At 44.9% G+C, this 21,237-nt stretch overlaps 1 protein-coding gene across 1 annotated transcript in view; it reads right to left on the bottom strand.

The window, feature by feature from the left end:
• PCDH15 (protocadherin-related 15) overlaps positions 1-21,237 on the bottom strand; it is a gene marked incomplete at its 5' end in the record, with an annotated part of 305,454 nt that overhangs the window by 148,498 nt on the left and 135,719 nt on the right. The window contains 2 exons of the mRNA XM_014966628.1: positions 10,559-10,671; positions 13,809-13,949. Of these exons, the coding sequence (XP_014822114.1) occupies positions 10,559-10,671; positions 13,809-13,949 (254 nt within the window). The remainder of the gene's footprint in view (positions 1-10,558; positions 10,672-13,808; positions 13,950-21,237) is intronic.

Raw genomic sequence — 21,237 nt, 5'->3', positions numbered from 1 at the left:
CCCATTTGTCTGATCTCACCAATCTTCCTAAATTAAAGCGAAGGACATGAAGACATGAAAATTTCTGTCAGGATTGCTACAGAAGCAAAAAAGGCAAAAAAACCCAAAAACCCAATTCCTATCAAGCACAAGGTAGGACACTCAGATCCTTGAACCAGTCAGACCAATGGGTATCGATAGGATCAGTTCTAACTCCAAGGATAACGCCGTGGCTTTGTGCTCTCACAATACATAGGGTTTAACACTACATTTGTATATTATTTCTATTCCATAGTCACATTCCCAGAATAATGCAGTTCTACATTTCATCAAACTGCAACGTGGTGTTGAAAGCTCTGCCCCTCAAGCTCTGCCCAGGCACAGCAAGGCAGATTCCCTGCTTGGACCTGGCCCCTGTGCTTACCTGTTCTCCTATAAGCAGCTATCATGCCTCTAGATTCATTTCACCATGATATTTCATTGAAAAACCCCCACATAAAATTGGAGTTTCTTTTTCTTTTGGTACAAAGAAGCAGAAGATTTTAATAAAATGCAGTGTAGCACTACTGGAACAAGGAAAACCAGGAAAAAAATGTGAACCTTCTACTATAATCATCTGCTACCTTTTTCCATGGCAAACCACACTTCAGTGGAGGGTGCTGCACCTGGGGAAGAATAACCCCCTGCTTCAGGACTACTTGTGACCGGCCGCCAACTGGATTTGACTCCATTCCCCACCACTCTCTGGGCCCGGCCTCCAGCCAGTTTTTAACCCAGCGCAGAGTCCTCCCATCCAAGCCATGGGCAGCCAGTTTCTCCAGCAGGATCTTGGGGGAGACTCCATCAAAGGCCTTGCTAAAATCCAGGTAAACAACAGCCACAGCCTTTCCCTCACCCACCAAGCGGTCACTTTGTCATCACAGGAGATGAGGTTTGTCCAGCAGGACCTGCCCCTCCTGAACCCGTGCTGGCTGGGCCTGGTCACCTGGGTAACCTTCCTGTGCCTCATAATGGCCCTCAGGATGGTCTGTTCCATGGCCTTCCCAGGCACCGAGGTCAGACTGACAGGCCTGGAGTTCCCCGGATCATCCTGCCGGCCCTTCTTGTGGATGGGCTTCACATTTGCTAGACACCAGTCGGCTGGAACCTCCCCAGTTTGCCAGGACTGATGGAGAGTGGCTCAGTGAGCACTTCCACCAGCTCCCTCAGTGCCCTCGGGTGGATCCCATCTGGGCCCACAGACTTGTTTGTGTCCAGGTGTTGGAGCAGGTTCCTCACAGCTTCCCTTTGGATCAAGGGGGCTTCATTCTGCTCCCTGCCCCTGTCTGCTGGCTCAGGGCTCTGGGTACTCAGGGGACACCCTACTCTACTACTAAAGACTGAGGCAAAGAAGGCATTCAGCACCTCAGCCTTCTCCTCATCCTCTGTCACTACGTTACCTCCCATATCCAATAGTGGATAGAGGTTCTCCCAATTCCTCCTCTTGCTACTAATACATTTATAGAAATTATTTTTATTGCTTTTAACATCCAAGGCCAGGTTCAGTTCAAGCTGGGCTTTGGCCTTTCTAATCTTTTCCTGACATAACTTTACTACACCTTTATAATCTTCCTGAGTGGCCTGCCCGTTTTCCCAAAGGCCATAAACTCTCTTTTTTCCCTGAGCTGTGACCCTATCTCTTTGTTCACCCAGGCCAGTCTTTTCCCCTGATGCCTCGGTTCACAGTACACAGGGACAGCCTGTGCCTGCGCTTTTCAGACTTCCTCCTTAAAAAACACCCAGCCTTTCTGAACTCCATTGCCCTTCAAGGGCTGCTTCCCAAGGGACTTTCCCAACCAGGTTCTGAACAGGCTAAAGTCCGCCCTCCTGAAGTCCAAGGTGGAAGTTTTGCTAACCCCCTTCCTTACCTCTCTAATAATTGAAAACTTGACCATCTCATGATCACTAAGCCCAAGACGGCCTCCAACCTCCACATCTCCCACTAGTCCCTCTTTGTTTGTGAAAAGTAGGTCTACTAAGGCGCCTCCCGTGGTAGGCTCACCTGCCAGTTGTGTTAGGAAGTTATCTTCCATCCACTCAAGGAACCTCCTGGCCCATTTGCTCTCTGCTGTATTTCCAGCAGATGTCCGGTAGGTTGAAGTCCCCAACCAGAAGGGCTGGCGATAGAGAAACTGCAGCCAGCCACATAGAATACCTCATCTGCCTCCTCAGTCTGGTTGGGTGGTCTATACCAGACTCCCAGCACAAAGTCCCCTTTGTTAGCCTTCCCCTGCATCCTTACCCAGAAACACTCATCTTTATCACCACTGGAATCTAGCTCTATACAGTCTATATAGTAGCTCTATACACTCCCTAATGTACAGAGCAACACCCCTGCCTCTCCTTCCTTGCCTATCCCTCCTGAAGAGCTTATAGCCATCCATCCCAGCATTCCAGCTATGACCATCATCCCACCACATTTCTGTGATGGTGACTACATCGTAGCTGTCCTGCTGCACAATGGCTTCCAGCTCATCCCGTTTGTTGCCCGTGCTACGTGCATTAGTGTAGATGCACTTGAGCTGGGCTCCCAATTTCACCCCCATCCTTGGCCCTTTACCCCCAGGCTCATTACTAGTGGGCCTGGTTTTATCCCCTTCCCTCTTCAATTCTAGTTTAAAGCCCTGTCCATGAGCTTTTCTAACTCTTGGTGTAATACCCTTTTCCCCTTTCGGGATCGGGTTTTCCCATCATACTCAAGCAGACCTGGTGTCTTTTTACTTATAGGAAACAAGCTATGACTTCTCAAATTACATCTCAAAGCAACATGTCAGAGATAAATAAGTAAATCGGTAAGAAAATAGCTTTGGAATCCTCACTGTTGTCTACAACCCAAAAGTGTTTCCTTCCCCTACAAACCCCTGGGGTACATGGTTTCTCTCCCTGTCCTGCTCTTGGTTTGAACAAAGGAACACTCTCAGTTGCTCTCCTCATTTCTGAAGAGAACTTATGATTCCTCATTTTATAAGGCATGCATAGATTAACCTGTTCCTCTCCATGGAATATCTCATTTTTAATTAATATTTGTATTTTTCTCTCCTGCATTGGGAAGAAGGATGACTGAGTTAGTAGGATACTCATGATCAGAAAAGCACAGTTGCTTCTGGGAAGCCTCAAATGTTCACAACATGGTGGATGTGGTTCCATGCCAAATGGCACCCTTCTGTAGGAAGCACCAACTTAGAGGGATTTCAAACATGAAACGCTACCCATACCCTCAGTGCCTTCTTGCAGGATTCCCCATTTCCGAATGAGAATAACTCTGACAAGCAGTTAAACCAGAAAATGGGGAAAAGCTATGAAACGCTACCCATACCCTCAGTGCCTTCGTGCAGGATTCCCCATTTCCCAATGAGAATAACTCTCTGACCAGCAGTTAAACCAGAGAATGGGGAAAAGCCTCTTGGAATAACACTTCCAGTTCACCCCTGCTATGCCTTAGTAATTTTGTTTTGTTAAATCCTATGATACATAGCTATTTGCTTGGATGATATCTGCCTACAGTGTGGATGGATTTAATTAAGTGGAAAGCATTACATTGGATCTTCTACTGAGCCAGCGAGAGGTCCACGTCGCAAAATCTCACTTTTTAACAGGAACACATTTTCACAGTGGAGTGTTGTCGCTAGTAGAGAAATAAAATGCCAAACAACACTTACATCAAGTAATATCCTCAAATTTGCAACTTCCCATATTTCCTTACAAATTGGAACCAAGCTTCAGATTACCATACAACTGGACACATATTTTCAAACAGGTTGGGGACCTATAATGCAATACTAACAGAAGCTAAAAGTTTTCAGTATTTTCCTTCTTCTGCTGTGAAATGGCTGAACACCTGTTTAATGTGCCCACAGGCAATAATTAGAATCAATGATGCTGCTTTCAGTTAACATTTCATTTCCTGCTACAGCAGCACATTGCTATTAGCAATGACCTTCTAGTTGCAGAGGATGTGATATTTATTAATTAACAAAACAAGAAAAAGAACCCAAGTCCCTTTGAACCTTTACTTTTTTTAAAATGAGACCGTACTCATAAAGAGGACACGCTTCCTAAAAAAATACCTCTTTATATTCATCTGAGGTTCACTTCACAGCTGGTCTTCACTGTTCCGTAGCACTACTAATTATGATCTGTTAATTAAGAAATGAAAGTGCTGCCATTGCCTCTTTGGAAGAAATGGAAACTTCTGGATCAATTACCTGAGTTCAATCAAAAGGTGATCTGGGTGGAGCCGTCAGGAGAAGGGAAATAATAGCTTGGGAAAGGGACCGCTCAAAACAGCTGATTTGATTTTCCCAGGCAAGTGATTTATTGGCAGAGACGTGGCTGTTTCACCAGCACTAGGCAGAATGAGATCAAAGTCAGCATTAAAAACCTTAATAAACTGTGGGAACAGCCACAGCCTGTTTTGGGCAGCGATGCAGAAAAGCCTCACGCATCGTGTGCTGGCATCCCTTCCTTCACCCCCCGGCTCACCGGGCTGTCACTGCGGCCGGAGAGGGGCAGTGGAAGTGACAGCTCAGCCCTGTCCCCACGCTGCTGACAGTGTCCCCGTGTGTCAGGCTCACACTCTGCCTCCTTTTGCTCTGGAGAACCAGCAAAATCTGACCGACCGCTGAGCACCCCGCGGGGAGACGGAGTGAGAAGAGCAGCAGCAGCAGTGTCCTTCCCCTGCAGCAAAAGGTCAAGCAGGCTCAGAGGAGGACGAGCCACCTAACATTAAGTGCCTCTGTGTGATAGGCCTTTGATTCTTTTTGATTTTTGCCTCTTCACACTTTGCATTTGTGTGGAACAAGCAAACAATGTTTAGTTTGGGAAACACTTTATTTAGTGCTTAGACGCTGCTGCTGTCCACTCTCTCAAAGCCACGTTTAATGTCCGTGAGAAGGATCCACATGGCTAACACAGTGAAACTGTGGCTTCAAAACAAAGGTGCAGGCTGGGAGCACAGGAGTACCTGCAGCACCAGCTGACGTGCAGTGAAGGCACTTGGGCTCCCACCTAAGAATGCACTAGAGAAGTGTCTGTGAGTGTATCAGTGTCCCCAGAAGATGGTCACGTGCAAGGAGTGTTAGGTATGGATCATCTGGCCCTTACTGACTATGCTAACAGCCTGCAAGCCACCAGGGTGGCATCTCCACAAGCTGCTGGACCACATCCTGCAGACCTGATGGCTGATGCTGCTCTGCTCCTAAGAGGTTGTGAGTGCATGGAGGAGGAATGTGCTAACACACGCTGCACCCAGGCTGCTGGGATGCTTGGCTTTGACTTGCTAGTTGACTGGTTGCAGCAGATATCTTTCTGATGTACTTCAGCGGTTGTCACAGGCACACGCTGCACCCAGGCTGCTGGGATGCTTGGCTTTGACTTGCTAGTTGACTGGTTGCAGCAGATATCTTTCTGATGTACTTCAGTGGTTGTCACAGAATCACAGAATGATATGGGGTTGGAAGGGACCTCAGGAGATCATCTAGTCCAACCCCCTGCCAAAGCAGGTCCACCCAGAGCAGGTCCCACAGGAACGTGTCCAGGTGGGTTTGAATGTCTCCAGAGAAGGAGACTCCACCACCTCCCTGGGCAGCCTCTGCTAGGGCTCTGCCACCCTCACAGGAAAGAACTTCCTCCTCATCTTTAGATGGAACTTATTATGTTCAAGTTTGTGCCCATTCCCTCTTGTCCTGTCCCTGGACATCACTGAAAAAAGCCTGGCCCCATCCTTCTGACACCCACCCTTTAGGTATTTATAGGCATTGATCAGATCCCCCCTCAGCCTTCTCTTCTCCAGACTAAAAAGCCCCAAGTCCCTCAGTCTTTCCTCTGAAGAGAGATGCTCCAGGCCCCTCATCATCTCTGTAGCCTCTGCTGTCCCCTCTCCAGCAGTTCCCTGTCCTTCTGGAACTGGGGAGCCCAGAACTGGTCCCAGTGCTCCAGATGGGGCCTCCCCAGGGCAGAGCAGAGGGGCAGGATGACCTCCCTCCACCTGCTGCTCACACTCTTCCTGATGCTCAGGAAGCCACTAGGAATGAACTATATTTTATCACTCACTTCTCATAAAGCAACTGCTCCATGCTGTATTTCACGGTTCTCAGAACTCTTGGCTTCCCTTTGCTGTTTTACACGGATAGCACAGCAGCATTCAGAAGTCTCCAGCACAATTTACAATGCAAACAAAGAAGATGGGGGGAAAAAGAGACTCATTAATTTGTCCCCAAATTACAGGATAATGCAGAGGGAGAGCTAGTGAATAAAATGCCAATGACTCCCATCTCCTTGACTGCTGCCTCCTGTGGAAGTCAGTTTAAGACATGGGTAATAATCAATCAAAGCCTCCCGTGGTGTGAAGAGGTCTCCAAGCAGAGACCCCAATGTGCTGCTGTACTTCTGGCAGGGGGCTGACAGACCAACAGCTCAAGGAGGAGCTCCACTTTTATCTCCCTATCTGCCTACTGCGGCCATGCCTTTTGATCATGCCATCTGGCCCGATCTCTCCTATTTTTTTGTATTTATTTCTGATTTGTAAGACACGCTGTAACTGTGCAGGCAGCTTTATTCTGTAAAGCTGTTCGTACTCCCACCTTCTGTGTGGAAGTGGAATGTCACTTCCTGGGATGGAATGTACTCTCAGCAAGTTTGCTGATGACACAAAACTGGGAGGGGTGGCTGACACCCCAGGAGGCTGTGCCACCATCCAGCCAGACCTGGACAAGCTGGAGAGTTGGGCAGAGAGGAACCTGATGAAATCCAACAAGGGCAAGTGCAGGGTGCTGCACCTGAGGAGAAATAACCCCCTGCACCAGGACAGGTTGGGGGTGACCTGCTGGAGAGCAGCTCTGAGGAGAAAGAGCTGGGAGTCCTGGTGGAAAAAAGGATGCCCAGGAGCCAGCAATGGGCCCAGGTGGCCAAGAAGGCATCATGGGGGGCATCAGGAAGAGTGTGAGCAGCAGGTGGAGGGAGGTCATCCTGCCCCTCTGCTCTGCCCTGGGGAGGCCCCATCTGGAGCACTGGGACCAGTTCTGGGCTCCCCAGTTCCAGAGGGACAGGGAACTGCTGGAGAGGGGACAGCAGAGGCTACAGAGATGATGAGGGGTCTGGAGCATCTCTCTTCAGAGGACAGGCTGAGGGACTTGGGTCTTTTTAGTCTGAGAAGAGAAGGCTGAGGGGGGATCTGATCAATGCCTATAAATACTTCAAGGGTGGGTGTCAGGAGGATGGGGCCAGGCTTTTTTCAGTGGTGCCCAGGGACAGATCAAGAGGAAATGGGCACAAACTTGAGTACAAGAAGTTCCACCTAAACATGAGGAGGAAGTTCTTTCCTGTGAGGGTGGCAGAGCCCTGGCAGAGGCTGCCCAGAGAGGTGGTGGAGTCTCCTTCTCTGGAGACATTCAAACCCCACCTGGACATGTTCCTGTGGGACCTGTTCTAGGTCAACCCGCTCCGGCAGGGGGTTGGACTCTCCAGAGTCTCCAGAGGTCCCTTCCAACCCCATAGCATTCTATGATTCTTCTAAGTCCACAGAAATGAAGTTTGCAAACGGCTAGAAAAAAACTGCTGGAGTCATCCAACTTATGACAATTATTTAAGCAAAGATCAATGCTAATCCACTCTAAAGCCACTAATTCGCAACCCTTCAGAAATTCTAGCATTCACATCCCACGGTTTGTCATTTTGCAAGCAGCACCATTACTCTGTGCTGACATTTACCCTAAAGATAGACTATGTCAACTGAAAAATAAGGTTATATGAAACCTGCCAGTTTCGTCTTGCATCACTGTCAAGAAACCAAATGCAGAGCGCAGTTTGCAGTGTGATAATCCCTGAAAACCTTAGGAATCAAAAATAGTCTTGCTCCAAAACATTTGAGAGAGTCTCAGAGCCAAAGCAGAAAGTTTTGGGGGTGTTTTCATTTCATTTCTCACTTTGAAGAAAATGAGTAACTGCCTTAGCTGCCCCCAAAAGTTTTTAAGAGGCTTTTTTACAACTGTGTCCGTCAAAGAATTTACCAAGAATAGAGGAGTCCTATTTCTTTGGAAAGAGAAACCAGGTTATTTAGCTCATCCTGATGAGGTCACGATGAGGAGAAGGTAACACGGGTTATTCAGTTCTCACTAAGGGTGCTAGGGGATATGAGCCACTTCCTACTTTCAGTTTTCTCCACGGCAGTGAAATAAAGTTCCCTTCTCCTGGGATAAAACTGGAGCTCAAGGTGGCCTCAGGAAGTGTGAGCTCAATTTGTTTTTCAGAAGGCAATGCAAGCCCTGCCTGTGCTCCTGAATTCTGAAGTCTCTTCTCCCAATCCTGCAGACACAGACGCGGTGTTGGTTGATGTGAGAACCACAAGGTACCTCTTTTACACGGCAGAGATGGACCACACCGTGCTCTCCTGAGGCTGGGCTCCTGCTGGAGTAGCTCTGTGGCCGCACTGTAGGCTATCCTAAACCAACAAACGTGCCAGAGTGTGCCACACTGCTGAGGGATCACATTTGTCACCAGAAAAGATTCAAGGACAAGCTGCTTAAAAGTGAAGATCGTTCAGAATCAAGTTATAAAACAAAAAGGAAACAAAGTGCATTACTAAGTATGCCCCTAGCAGTGACCCCTGGCTGGCTCCTGAGGCTAAGCAGCTTTTGTGATAAAACAAAAAGGAAACAAAGTGCATTACTACGTATGCCCCCTGATTAGCATTCCCCCAAAATGTGGAGTATCTTGGAAAGGTCTCATAGCATCATATTTTCATGTCCTTCTATTAAATAGCTAGACATTGTTTTTTTCCTCACAGCTACACATATAGGACCTGTTCACTTTTTTCTTGAAAACAGTAACACAAAAGGTTAAGTCTATTTCACAGAGGCTTTAAATATTATTCAGAAACTGCATGCATTCACATGACATCTGAAATTACAGAAACAAATGGAAACATTTTTTTTTAAAGGTCATAAAGGTTGCTACATTACCCAAACTACACCTCATACATATGAAGATATCTAATAAAATATAGGGGGCAGCAGGGATAACATCCCTCAAGAAAATTCCTTCAGCAATGGATTATCATTTGAACTGTCATTAAATGCAAAGTTTATAATTTTGTACTATTCTTTCAGATTTCATATTTCTGTTTCAACATTAAATACAAAATTAGTACAGCACTCCGCCATTTTGCATTTTTCTTTAAGGTATTCCTTCAAAATGGTAACATCCAAATCATGAGGAATAACAGAACGCACAACATGAATTTTTTTCTTAAAATGTAAAAAAAATTTTAAACCCCTTGCAGCTGAGCAAGTCCTCTCGTTAGGCTCTACTGTTCCCTTCAATTTCTGATTTCCTGCAGTATTTAGTGTTGGAAATGTTTGTAGAAACCCCATTATATTCAGATACTGATTATGTCACTGCAGTTGAATCAAGAGCACATATTGCAGCGAGGCTATAACTTCTCAATATCAGTAGGCTGTGTGCATTGATCCCACTACTTCCTAATAGTATACAGATGTCAGAAACTGTTTATGAACACATTCTCTGTAGCAAAATTGAACAAACTAGTCAGCCTGTGCACCTACTAATTTTGTTTTTGTTTTTTTTTTTTTTTATGAAGAAAATAGGGTTGATGTTATTAAATTTTCAGAGGGCAAGCTTTATCAGAAGATGACTCTGCACTACTAATAAATATCATCTGCACTTCTAATGTCAAAGAGGCCAAGTCTGAATTCTCTCCTGTCCCACACGAATGGTGTACAGAATCAAAACACACTCAAGCAGACCGGAGGAAACTTAACCCAGAGGCACGGTGATCCCAAACACAATTTCAATGCATGACATTTTTTTGTTTATCCACACGACTGACATTTTAAACAGCTTCTGAGAGGGTAATTTCAAACCAAACTCTCCTCACTGTTGCCGTCACCTACAGCCCAGATCTTTTCAGTCGGAGACAACCTGTTAAGAAGGTAAAATCGCACCACTATCTGACACCATTAGGGAATGGCTGGCTGCCAAATAACCTGTGGCTAAGAGAAAGGAGCAACTCTAAAGTATTTTGCCACTCTCACTTCGTCAAACAGGAGCGCTGCAAAAAACTCCTGCATGTGATTTTACACAGTTGTGCCTCGACTGGACTTGAATGCTGACTGCTCTCTCCTCAGAGCAGCATCCGATTCTATTTCCTAAAGAAGAGTTACTATCAGTAAATATGTTACCAGCTCTAAGGACACAAGACTTTTGGTGCTTTGGTTCAATACTTATTTTTGTGTCTTACTTCCTTTCGTGAGCCAAAGTGAAGAGCAGAAGGAACAAAACTAGAGGTATTATATGCAGGGGAAGCACTTCCACCCTGATGACAGAGTATTTTTGTAGCTCCCATATCTCAGACTAGCACTCAAAGAGGAACGTATTTCAACTTAAAGATTATATGCAGGGGAAGCACTTCCACCCTGACGACAGAGTATTTTTGTAGCTCACATATCTCAGACTAGCACTCAAAGAGGAATGTATTTCAACTTAAAAAAATAACAGTTACAATGTGAATGAAGAAATGTTTTACCTGTATTCATCCTGTGTAAACCGGGGAATTACTGAAGGCTGCAGTACAGCAATTTCTACAGTAGCAGTGTTGAACTTCACAGGATCTCCATCATCATATGCAATGACCACTAGCTATAAACAATACACAAAATCACTCTTTTAGTATAGGCAAGAGCATTTTTTATGTTGACTGGCATCAATACTTATCACATTTTCAGGGTCTAACAAGTCAGATGAGATTTTCTTTCACTGCAAATCCTACATTATATAAGAACAAAACATAGAGGAAACATAGGTGACAGCCATCCACAAGTTGAACCATCTGCTAGAAAATTTACAGGAACATATTAAACTGGAATTCAAATACAACGGTGTTCTATAAATACCTCTCCAAAACACACTACCAGCTTCAGGTACATTTTTCAGGGGATTTCCTTCACATCTAACCACACACCATGCTTAGTCAGAACTCCAGAATCAATTTCAACTTCTTTAATGGTATATAGTTCAGTTCTACATTCACCCATTATTATTTTTTTAATTGAAAAAACATCTGTAACTCCAATAAAACAAATAGAAAAAGCACTAGGTAAGAATTCTGTGTTGCTGACATTAGTATTTAAAATCAAAGTCTGGTATCAAAATGAAAAAATTAATGTTACCACCCACCACAAAAAAAATATCTCTTAAGAGAAGACATCCTCTGTATGCTGAAGCATGGACAAGACCAGAAGATCTTCTCCAAAGGAGGATATCATAAACCTTTTGCTTATCTGATCTTAACTCATGTCCATTTGTTTATTTAATCTATGACAAGACCAGAAGATCTTCTCCAAAGGAGGCATATCATAAATCTTTTGCTTATCTGATCTTTATTCATGTCTACTTGTTTATTTAATCTACGCTTTTCTGCTGGGACACATTGGTTCCCCTGTTTTCAGCCTTCACATGAAGGCAAGCTATCTGCTAGCAAAAGGATGAGAGACCAGTCCACTGAAGATGGAGTAATGGACAGTTTCCCCTCTCTCTAAATCTGTCCTTATTTCAAGAGGTCACTAAATGGAGCAGGTCAGCCCCTCATTTTAGCAAAGGGTTTTCAACTCATTTCTGCAAGTCCAAGCTGTTCTCAGAATAGGTCGGTGAAGAGACAGCTTAAAAGAAACGACAGCAATTTTTCAGCCAATATAACAGGAAACTCACCAGCTCAAGGTGTCATAATTGCAGAAAGCACAAGTATGTTAAAAATTGACTGGAAAAATTCACAGAAGATTCAGGGACAGACACAACCCCAATGCTCTAGATGCAAATACTAGCTCAAAGTATCCACATCAGTGATTTCTGGAATCTTTTCTGTGCTTCTTCCCTAAGCATCCATATTTTCTGAAAAGTATTGCTCTGCTAAATTTATCATTGATCTGCCCTAATATAGAGCTGAGTTCATCCAGAAAAGTAGCGCTGTGTCCATGTGCACGTCACCTGCGTGTCATGTATCAAAGCTTCAGAAAACAACCACACAAAATAATTACTGAGAAGTAAAAATCAAAAAATGCAACAACAGAAAAGCTACACTCTGGTGATGTTAACCAAGAGAGAATTCTTTTCCCCTTAGAGTTTTACTATGTTAAAAATTCATGTTTACTATGTTAGTTAAAGATTGAAAAGGACTCAAATAGCAGCGTCCTAAGTTCCTTAAACAGTGACAGCATTACAATGCTACTCTAGCTCACAATAGCACTTCAGGAGACACTCAGAAGTTGAAACAGTGAAGCAGACAGCTCTATTCCTTACAGTGGAAAAGTATGCAAATAAACTCCTCTTTAATCCTCGTTTCAAAAATAAATAACTGACAGAAAAATCAAAACACACCTTAAGGACCATAAGGATGGCAGTTTCCAAGCAGGGAAATTACATACAACTCACATACCACAGATAATATTTTTTTTTAATTTATTACTACCACATTTTAACTTTTAACTATCTCCTCCACTCATGGATTTAAGAAGGGAGATCTGTCCCAATGATGTTTATTAAAATTGTAACTTAATCCACATTAACCACACTTGAGAACCTTCAGGAACAACAACAAAACAGTAATTTAAGTCTCCTTAAAGCCCATGTTTTTACATTAGGGCACTTGTGCACAGAAAGTCCCAAACTATCCAACACGTTTACTACGTTAGTTAAAGATTGAAAAAGACTCAAATAGCAGCGTCCTAAGTTCCTTAAACAGTGACAGCATTACAATGCTACTCTAGCTCACAATAGCACTTCAGGAGACACTCAGAAGTTGAAACAGTGAAGCAGACAGCTCTATTCCTTACAGTGGAAAAGTATGCAAATAAACTCCTCTTTGATCCTCGTTTCAAAAATAAATAACTGACAGAAAAATCAAAACACACCTTAAGGACCATAAGGATGGCAGTTTCCAAGCAGGGAAATTACATACAACTCACATACTATAGATAATATATTTTTTTAATTTATTACTAACACATTTTAATTTTTAACTACCTCCTCCACCCATGGATTTAAGAAGGGAGACCTGTCCCAATGATGTTTGTTAAAATTGTAATGTAATCCATATTAACCACACTTGAGAGCCTTCAGGAACAACAACAAAACAGTAATTTAAGTCTCCTTAAAGCCCATGTTTTTACATTAGGGCACTTGTGCACAGAAAGTCCCAAGCTATCCAACAGTGCAGTAACTTTCTTTGCAAGATTTCTTGCCGTTCTGATAAAATTCTCATAAAATTGCTACACTGAAAGCCCCACTGAAAGCCAAACCATCAGCAAGGTAACTTCCAAAAACTGAGGTTTCCTGTAGCTGCCTCCCCGGTTCTTCTGCCCTTGCAACGGCAGCAATCTCATCCCTTTCAAGACATTCCTGAAATCAAACCGGCATGAAACATGTGCCAGGAAGAAAATAAGGAAAGAAACAAACAAAATAAGAATTTCCCACCTTTCTATGCCATACAAAGCAACACAGAGGTTGAGAAGGTGTAACTTCCAAAAACTGAGGTTTCCTGTAGCTGCCTCCCCGGTTCTTCTGCCCTTGCAACGGCAGCAATCTCATCCCTTTCAAGACATTCCTGAAATCAAACCGGCATGAAACATGTGCCAGGAAGAAAATAAGGAAAGAAACAAACAAAATAAGAATTTCCCATCTTTCTATGCCATACAAAGCAACACAGGGGTTGAGAAGGTAGAAGGAATTCTGTCAAAGGCAGGCAACATCTCCTGACAACGTACAGCTATCTGAGTTCATACCTTGAACACGGTACTTGGCTCTTCGTTGAGGTTCACCCGGGTAACTACACGTCCTGAGTTTTCCTCCACGTCAAAAATGCTGGCACTGTAAGGGAACTGGACAACGTCCACTTTGTACCGGACTCGACTTGCTGGTGTGCCCTGTAAGGCAAGCACAAGGTGTATTTTTACACGTCATGAAGTTATTAAAGGATTGAAATGCACCATTGGCAAACAGACCTCTACAAACAAAACTTCCCACTTGCCTTCCCCAGAACTGGGGTCGCTACTAAACATCTCCTTCCCTGCCCCCCCAATACCTTACAGTGACACCTGAGGGGTCTGGTAAGAAAAATGACTGGAGGTTTGGAAAGAAGAGGGCTGAAAAACCCGTCTACTGAAACAGAGACAGGAGCAGTGGTCTGTTTTCTAACTAGTGAAAATTTTAAACGACAGAAGATGGACAGGCAGAAGGTTGGTTAATATACCATTCAACAATATTTTAATATATTATAACAACTCCTTTGAAGTTTAAGAAACTTCTAAATAGTCTAAAAACTCCAGCACTAATGAAGCTGGTCCTGAGAGTTCCAGTGCCTTGTTGGAGAAGATGGGAATACATGTGTTATATTATTTTCTGACAAGTCGGTATAGTTCTGCATATGGAGGACAGTCCAGCCTATGTGATGTTCACACACTTCTCCTTTAGAGGAAACAAAATGAAACCAGCACCATGAGGCCTGAATGGGCCAGTTTTACTTGATCTGAGTCAAAGAGCAGTAGCTGAAGGTTTTGCTTCTCACCGAAGCCGAGTGATGAAGAACTACCACATTTCAAAATCCTCATCTCTAAGTAGTAAACTGCAGAGATTCCAACGCAACGCTCTGCGGCTGGACTGCACAGGTTTTTCAGTAGCCCTCTCATGAACCCTCCCACTCTTCAAACCCTGTCTCAGTGACAAGGAACAAGCACAGACAGCCCATGGCCATGTCAGAAATTGTCTGCATATACATCCCAAAACACCACATTAAAAAGGGGAATCAGAAGAGGCATTGCCAGAGGGTATAATAGATCAATTTTTCACATCAGTAACTCAGCATTTTCTAATAGAAGGCTATTTACTTGATTTAACTCTTTTAACGCTAACTGCCTAAATAAATAACATTTCTTGTGAAGAATGAAGCATCTTATAGAATCCATTATATTCCAATGATGGAATTCCAGCAGACACCCTCCAGGGACCTTCACAGGCTGTGGAATAACAGCATGTCTGCAAGCACAGCCAAAGAGGCAGCTGCTCCCAGGCCAGAGGGACAGGAGGGCCCTGGCAGCTTGTGCTACTCTGTGTGATCTGTGAAGTCCCAAAAAGCCAAACAGGTGGCAACGCTTGTCCTTGGGATCTCCACAGTCCCACTGTTCCCTGGTAGCACCCAGGTCCTGCTGCAGCAGCCACGTTCCCACATGTGTCCAGAGATAGTCCCTGGCACCCACCTAACTTCAAACCACCCAGCTGACACCTCGGGCAGGAATCACCCAAGATCTTTTTTGGGTGAGATGAATTGTACCATCGACTGGTGACAGAGGATGTGTGGGAGACATTGAATTTTAACAGGTTACTTCCATTCTCAGCGAATGCTCCCTTCACCAGTACCGATAGTAATTCCACTGTTGTCACAGGTGATGTCATGGCAGGTTATTAAAGCAGTGAAAACTTAAATGCAAACTATGTACTAAAGAACAATGACAAAAGAGAGGATCAAAGAAAGTGTTTAAAGCAAAGAAAGCGCTTTTTTGCACACTGATGGCCAAATAAGGGCCACAAGGATGATCAGGGGGATGGAGCACCTCTGCTACGAGGACAGGCTGAGGGAGCTGGGGTTGTTCAGCCTGGAGAAGAGGAGGCTCCGGGGAGACCTAATAGCAGCCTTCCAGTACCTGAAGGGAGCCTACAGGAAGGCTGGGGAGAACCTGTTTACAAAGGCCTGCAGTGACAGGACGAGGGGCAATGGCTTCAAGCTGGAGGGGAACAGATTTAGACTGGAGATGAGGAGAGGGTTCTTCACTGTGAGGGTGGTGGAGCACTGGAACAGGTTGCCCAGGGAGGTGGTTGAGGCCCCATCCCTGGAGATATTCAAGGAGAGGCTCGATGAGGCCCTGGGCAACCTGGTCTAGTTGGGGGTGTCCCTGCTGACTGCGGGGGGGTCGGACTAGATGGTCTTTGGAGGTCCCTTCCGGCCTGGGCAATTCTATGATTCTATGATTCTATGAATAACTATTTTTCAGCAGACCGAAGTCTGTGTTACCTGGATATGTGGGACAACTTTGAATTTCACAAAATTCAAACTAGGTTATTTGCTAAATATATTTAGGAGTAGATTCAGGGAAGCACTTAGAAACATGGATCCTGTCATCAGTTTCTTAATGCTTCTGAGTCGAGACCTCAGATTCAGTTTTGACATTTACACTGCATTTAAACAGACAAAATATTGGAGCCCACAGTTCCATTATTAGTGAATTGGTAATTTTCATCTGTATTCAATAATGTGGTATAAAGCAGCTTTGTTGTTATTGAGAATACATTCAATGTACCGTGTCAGCTAGTAACTACGGGGAAACATTAAATTTACTTTTGTAAACAGCAATAGAAACAGCTGCAAAAGTGGTATAAGCTCACTAAATCGTATCAGTATTTACTGATACAAAAGCACACAGTCAAAATACACAGTCTAAACTAAAAGCTTCACTGGAACAGCTTTAGCACAGGCATTTTACATCACACTAATGCCTGCTATAGAGCTGTAGAAGCTGGTGTCAGATTTTGCCACGTTAACTTCCGATAAGCAGCAGGACTATTCAATGAATTAACCACACTTCAATGCGGGAAAAGTGACCCTCCAGTGAAGAATATTTATTTGAATTAAAAATTATAGGCAGCTTGTAAGAATTTAATCAGCAGTATAAATTTTTTACAGCTGTTAAAAGGTCAAGAATACTTAGGTCTAATAGTAAAAGAGTGAGACAAAGGACAAGGCATCCAGGCCACCTCAGCCCTCTTCCCCATAAAACCCTGCACACGTAACACCTTGCATGTAAAGAGAAGTGAGACAGGGCTGGATGCAACTGAGACACTCACAAATAATCATAGAATTGTCTAGGTTGGAAGGGACCTAGACTAAAAAGACCCAAGCCCCTCAGTTTTTCCTCATAAGAGAGATGTTCTCATCCCCTAATCCTCTTTGCAGCCCTCTGCTGTCCCCTCTCCAGCAGTTCCCTGTCCTTCTGGAACTGGGGAGCCCAGAACTGGTCCCAGTGCTCCAGATGGGGCCTCCCCAGGGCAGAGCAGAGGGGCAGGATGACCTCCCTCCACCTGCAGCCACGCTCTTCTAGATGCACCCTAGAAGATAAGTTCTTTGTAACATGCTCAAAGTACAGTAACGGGGGAGACCAGGTGAATTGTTTTTATGGGTCTTTCACCAGCTATGGGTTGTGAATGGCACACTCACGTATATTCACCCTAAATGAATTTATATAAACTCTAAAATTTGACATATTTTATTCTTTAGTATGTAACTCAACAAGAGGGTCTGAAATTCTGAATTGCTAACTCTTACAAGCTGAATGCAAAAAGAACATGAACTTTTAAAGTTGTGAGACAAAATTACTTTAAGAACTCATGGAATTTGCAGCATGTTTCCCAGATACATATACCCATCAGACACTATTAAATCCAACAGTGATAGGTTTTAAAAGATCAAATCCTGGACTGCCTGAAAACGCTTTTATCTACAACTATATATCTATGAAATCTCTAAGTAAGTATCTATGAAAGTTCTAACTATCTGTTAGTATCTTACTTCTAGTGGGCGCCTGTAGAACAATCAAGAAAATTACTCTCAATTTGACAAAAAGGCTCCATTGAACAAAAAATTTACAAGGTGTTAGGAGATTGGATAAACCATTAAACTGGATGTTTCAGAGCTCTGGAAGCTGGCTGCTCATTAAAATTAGTGTTCAGCATCTGTTTCTACTGACACTTTAAATCAACAAAACCAGAATATGCAGGGGAATTGCCCATGGTAGAAATGTTCCAGCTTTTACACTGATAAACCATACGAAAAAGGCATATACAGGAAAAGCAAACACCTCACAGGGGAATTGCCCATGGTAGAAATGTTCCAGCTTTTACACTGATAAACCATACGAAAAAGGCAACGCAACGCAGGAAATGCGAACACCTCGAATTATATCAATCCTGGGAATGATTCACCTTATGGCAGAGTAAGCAAACTAGGCACCTATCAAATGGCTCATGTTGTTCTCCTTTCAAAATATTTGGGGGGTTAAGAGCTTTGAAAACATAGTCATCGTCATCTGGTGTCTTCCATCACCATGCCACTTCAATAAAGCATAAACTGTTCACAACAAAGGAAACTCTGCTTTCCTCTCCGAGGAGGATCTCAGGTGCCCCTGAAAGACTTGGGTCTGTGCACAGCCATCTGCAGAGACCCTCTCAACACAATCACAGGGAACCCCTTCACACCAAGCAAAAAAAGCAGCCACTATTCAAATCCCTCCACAGGCGATTGCCTCATTTCAAATATGTACATTTTGCTACCTAATAAGAAATAAACCAGTTTTAAAGCTCCTTCTCATCACCAAAACCTTCTTGCTCTTGAGACTAATCAAGATTGACCTCTAAAGTTTCAAGGCAAACCATTGCCCTGATGTGCATTTGGTTTCATCATTCACATAGAACTTATTGAGGGCAATGGCAGAGCTGAGTGCCTATGGGAAAGAATCAGGGGGAGGGCCAGTCAGGCTGATATTGTGGTGGGAGTCTGTTACAGACCACCCAACCAGGATGTAGAGGTAGATGAAATGTTCTACAAGCAGCTGGCAGAGGTCTCAAGATCACTTGCCCTTGTCCTGGTGGGAGACTTCAACCTCCCAGATACCAGCTGGGAACACAGTACAGCTGAGAGGAACAGTCTAGAAGGTTCCTGGAGTGTGTCAGGGATAACCTCCTGACACAGCTGGTGAGGGAGCCGACTAGGGAAGGAGCATTGCTGAACTGGTGTTTGTAAATAGAGAAGGACTTGTGGGGGATGTGACGGTTGGAGGCCGTCTGGGGCAAAGTGACCATGAAATAGTCATAAGTTTTCGATTCTCAGGGAGGCGAGAAGGGGAACCATCAGGACTGCCATCATGGACTTCTGGAGGAAAGAGTTTGGTCTTTTCAAGAGTCTGCTTGACAGAGTCCCTTGGGAGGCAGCCCTGAAGGGCAAAGGAGTCCAGGAAGGCAAAAGGAGTCCAGGAAGGCTGGACGTTTTTCAAGGAGGAAGTCTGAAAAGCTCAGGCACAGGCCGTCCCTCTGCGCAGTAAAGCAGCCATCGAGGGGAAAGACCGGCCTGAACAAAGAGAGAGGGTCACAGCTCAGGGAAAAAAAGAGAGTTTATGGCCTTTGGAAAAAGGGGCAGGCCACTCAGGAAGATTATAAAGGTGTAGTAAAGTTATGTCAGGAAAAGATTAGAAAGGCCAAAACCCAGCTTGAACTGAACCTGGCCTTGGATGTTAAAAACAACAAAAAGAAATTCCATAAATGTATTAGTAGCAAGAGGAGGACGCAGGACAGCCTCCATCCACCATTGGATATGGGAGGCAATGTAGTGACAAAGGATGAGGAGAAGGCTGAGGTGCTGAATGCCTTCTTTGCCTCAGTCTTCAGTAATGGAGTAGGGTGTCCCCTGAGTACCCAGACCCCTGAGCCAGCAGACAGGGGCAGGGAGCAGAATGAAGCCCCCGTGATCCAAAGGGAAGCTGTGAGGGACCTGCTCCAACACCTGGATATAAACAAGTCTATGGGTCCATATGGGATCCACCCAAGGGCACTGAGGGGGCTGGTGGAAGTGGTCACTGAGCCACTCTCCATCATTTCCCAGCAGTCCTGGCAAACTGGGGAGGTCCCAGCCAACTGGTGTCTAGCAAATGTGAAGCCCATCCACAAGAAGGGCCGGCAGGATGATCTGGGGAACTCCAGGCCTGTCAGTCTGACCTTGGTGCCTGGGAAGGCCATGGAACAGACCATCCTGAGGGCCATTATGAGGCACAGGAAGGTTACCCAGGTGACCAGGCCCAGCCAGCACGGGTTCAGGAGGGGCAGGTCCTGCTGGACAAACCTCATCTCCTTCGATGACAAAGTGACCACTTGGTGGGTGAGCTGAAAAGATGGTAATGGAGAAGTGAGGACTGGGGGCTCACTTAAGAGGGAGAATCCCAACCCAGCATGGAAGAGAATGTCTAGTATTGCTTACAGAGCAAAGATATAGGAAGGTGGCTTACATTATTGGATCCATGGGCCAACGTAAACAGTATGAGCTTCGATAAGGCCAAGTGCCAGGTCCTGCACTTGGCCTACAACAACCCCAGGCAGCTCTACAGGCTGGGGGAAGAGTGGCTCGAGCTGCCTGGCAGAAAAGGACCTGGGGGTGTTGGTCACCTGTGGGCTGAACAGGAGCCAGCAGTGTGCCCAGGTGGCCAAGAAGGCCACCCGCATCCTGGCCTGTGTCAGGAACAGCGTGGGGAGGAGGACTCAGGAGGTGATGGTCCCCCTGTCCTGGGCACTGGTGAGGCCCCACCTCGAGGGCTGTGTCCAGTTTTGTGCCCCTCCCCACAAAAAAGACCTTGAGGTGCTGGAGCGGGTCCAGAGAAGGGCAACGGTGAGGGGTCTGGTGAAGAAGTCTCCTGAGGAGAGGCTGAGGGAGCTGGGGGTGTTCAGCCTGGAGAAGAGGAGGCTGAGGGGAGACCTTCTCGTGCTCTATAACTACCTGAAGGGGGGGTGTAGAGAAGCGGGGGTCGGTCTTCCAAGTCAGAGGAGAGAGGACAAGAGGAAATGGCCTCAAGTTGAACCAGGGGAGGTTTAGATTGGATATTAGGAAACATTTCTTCATGGAAAGGGAGTGCCTTGGAATGGGCTGCCCAGGGAAGGGGTTGAGGCACCATCCCTTTAGGTGTTCATAAGACATGGTCCTCAGGAATACGGTTTCGTGATTTTTTTACTGCTTATTTCTTATTTCTTGTTTTGGCAGAGTTAGGTTGATGGTTGGACTAGATGATCTTTAAGGTCCCTTCCAACTTAGACGATTCTATGATTCCATGGAGCCACAAGAGTCCTTCTGTGTCCCTTTCTCTTGCTCCCGAGGTGACTGTCCCTGTCATTTCAATTCACACTATACACGTGTAGGGAACAAAGACACCAATGCCTCTTTTTCATAGTCACGAACAATATGGGTTAGCATTTAGTCTTAGTTTAAGTTCAATAAAACCCAAGATGAAGACTGGAAAAGCGGCAAGAGGAAAGCAGTTTAAAAGCCATTTCAGCTGCGTGTCAGTGCAGACGTGGTGACTCACTCAGATGGCCCAAGCGGTGTCTAGACACCAGTTCCACACGTTT

Source organism: Calidris pugnax, unplaced genomic scaffold, assembly GCF_001431845.1.
Source record: "Calidris pugnax isolate Ruff unplaced genomic scaffold, ASM143184v1 scaffold53, whole genome shotgun sequence".
NCBI lineage: Eukaryota > Metazoa > Chordata > Aves > Charadriiformes > Scolopacidae > Calidris > Calidris pugnax.
Note: the sequence above shows the minus strand (reverse complement) of the source record. Positions and strands in the feature narration are given on the sequence as shown.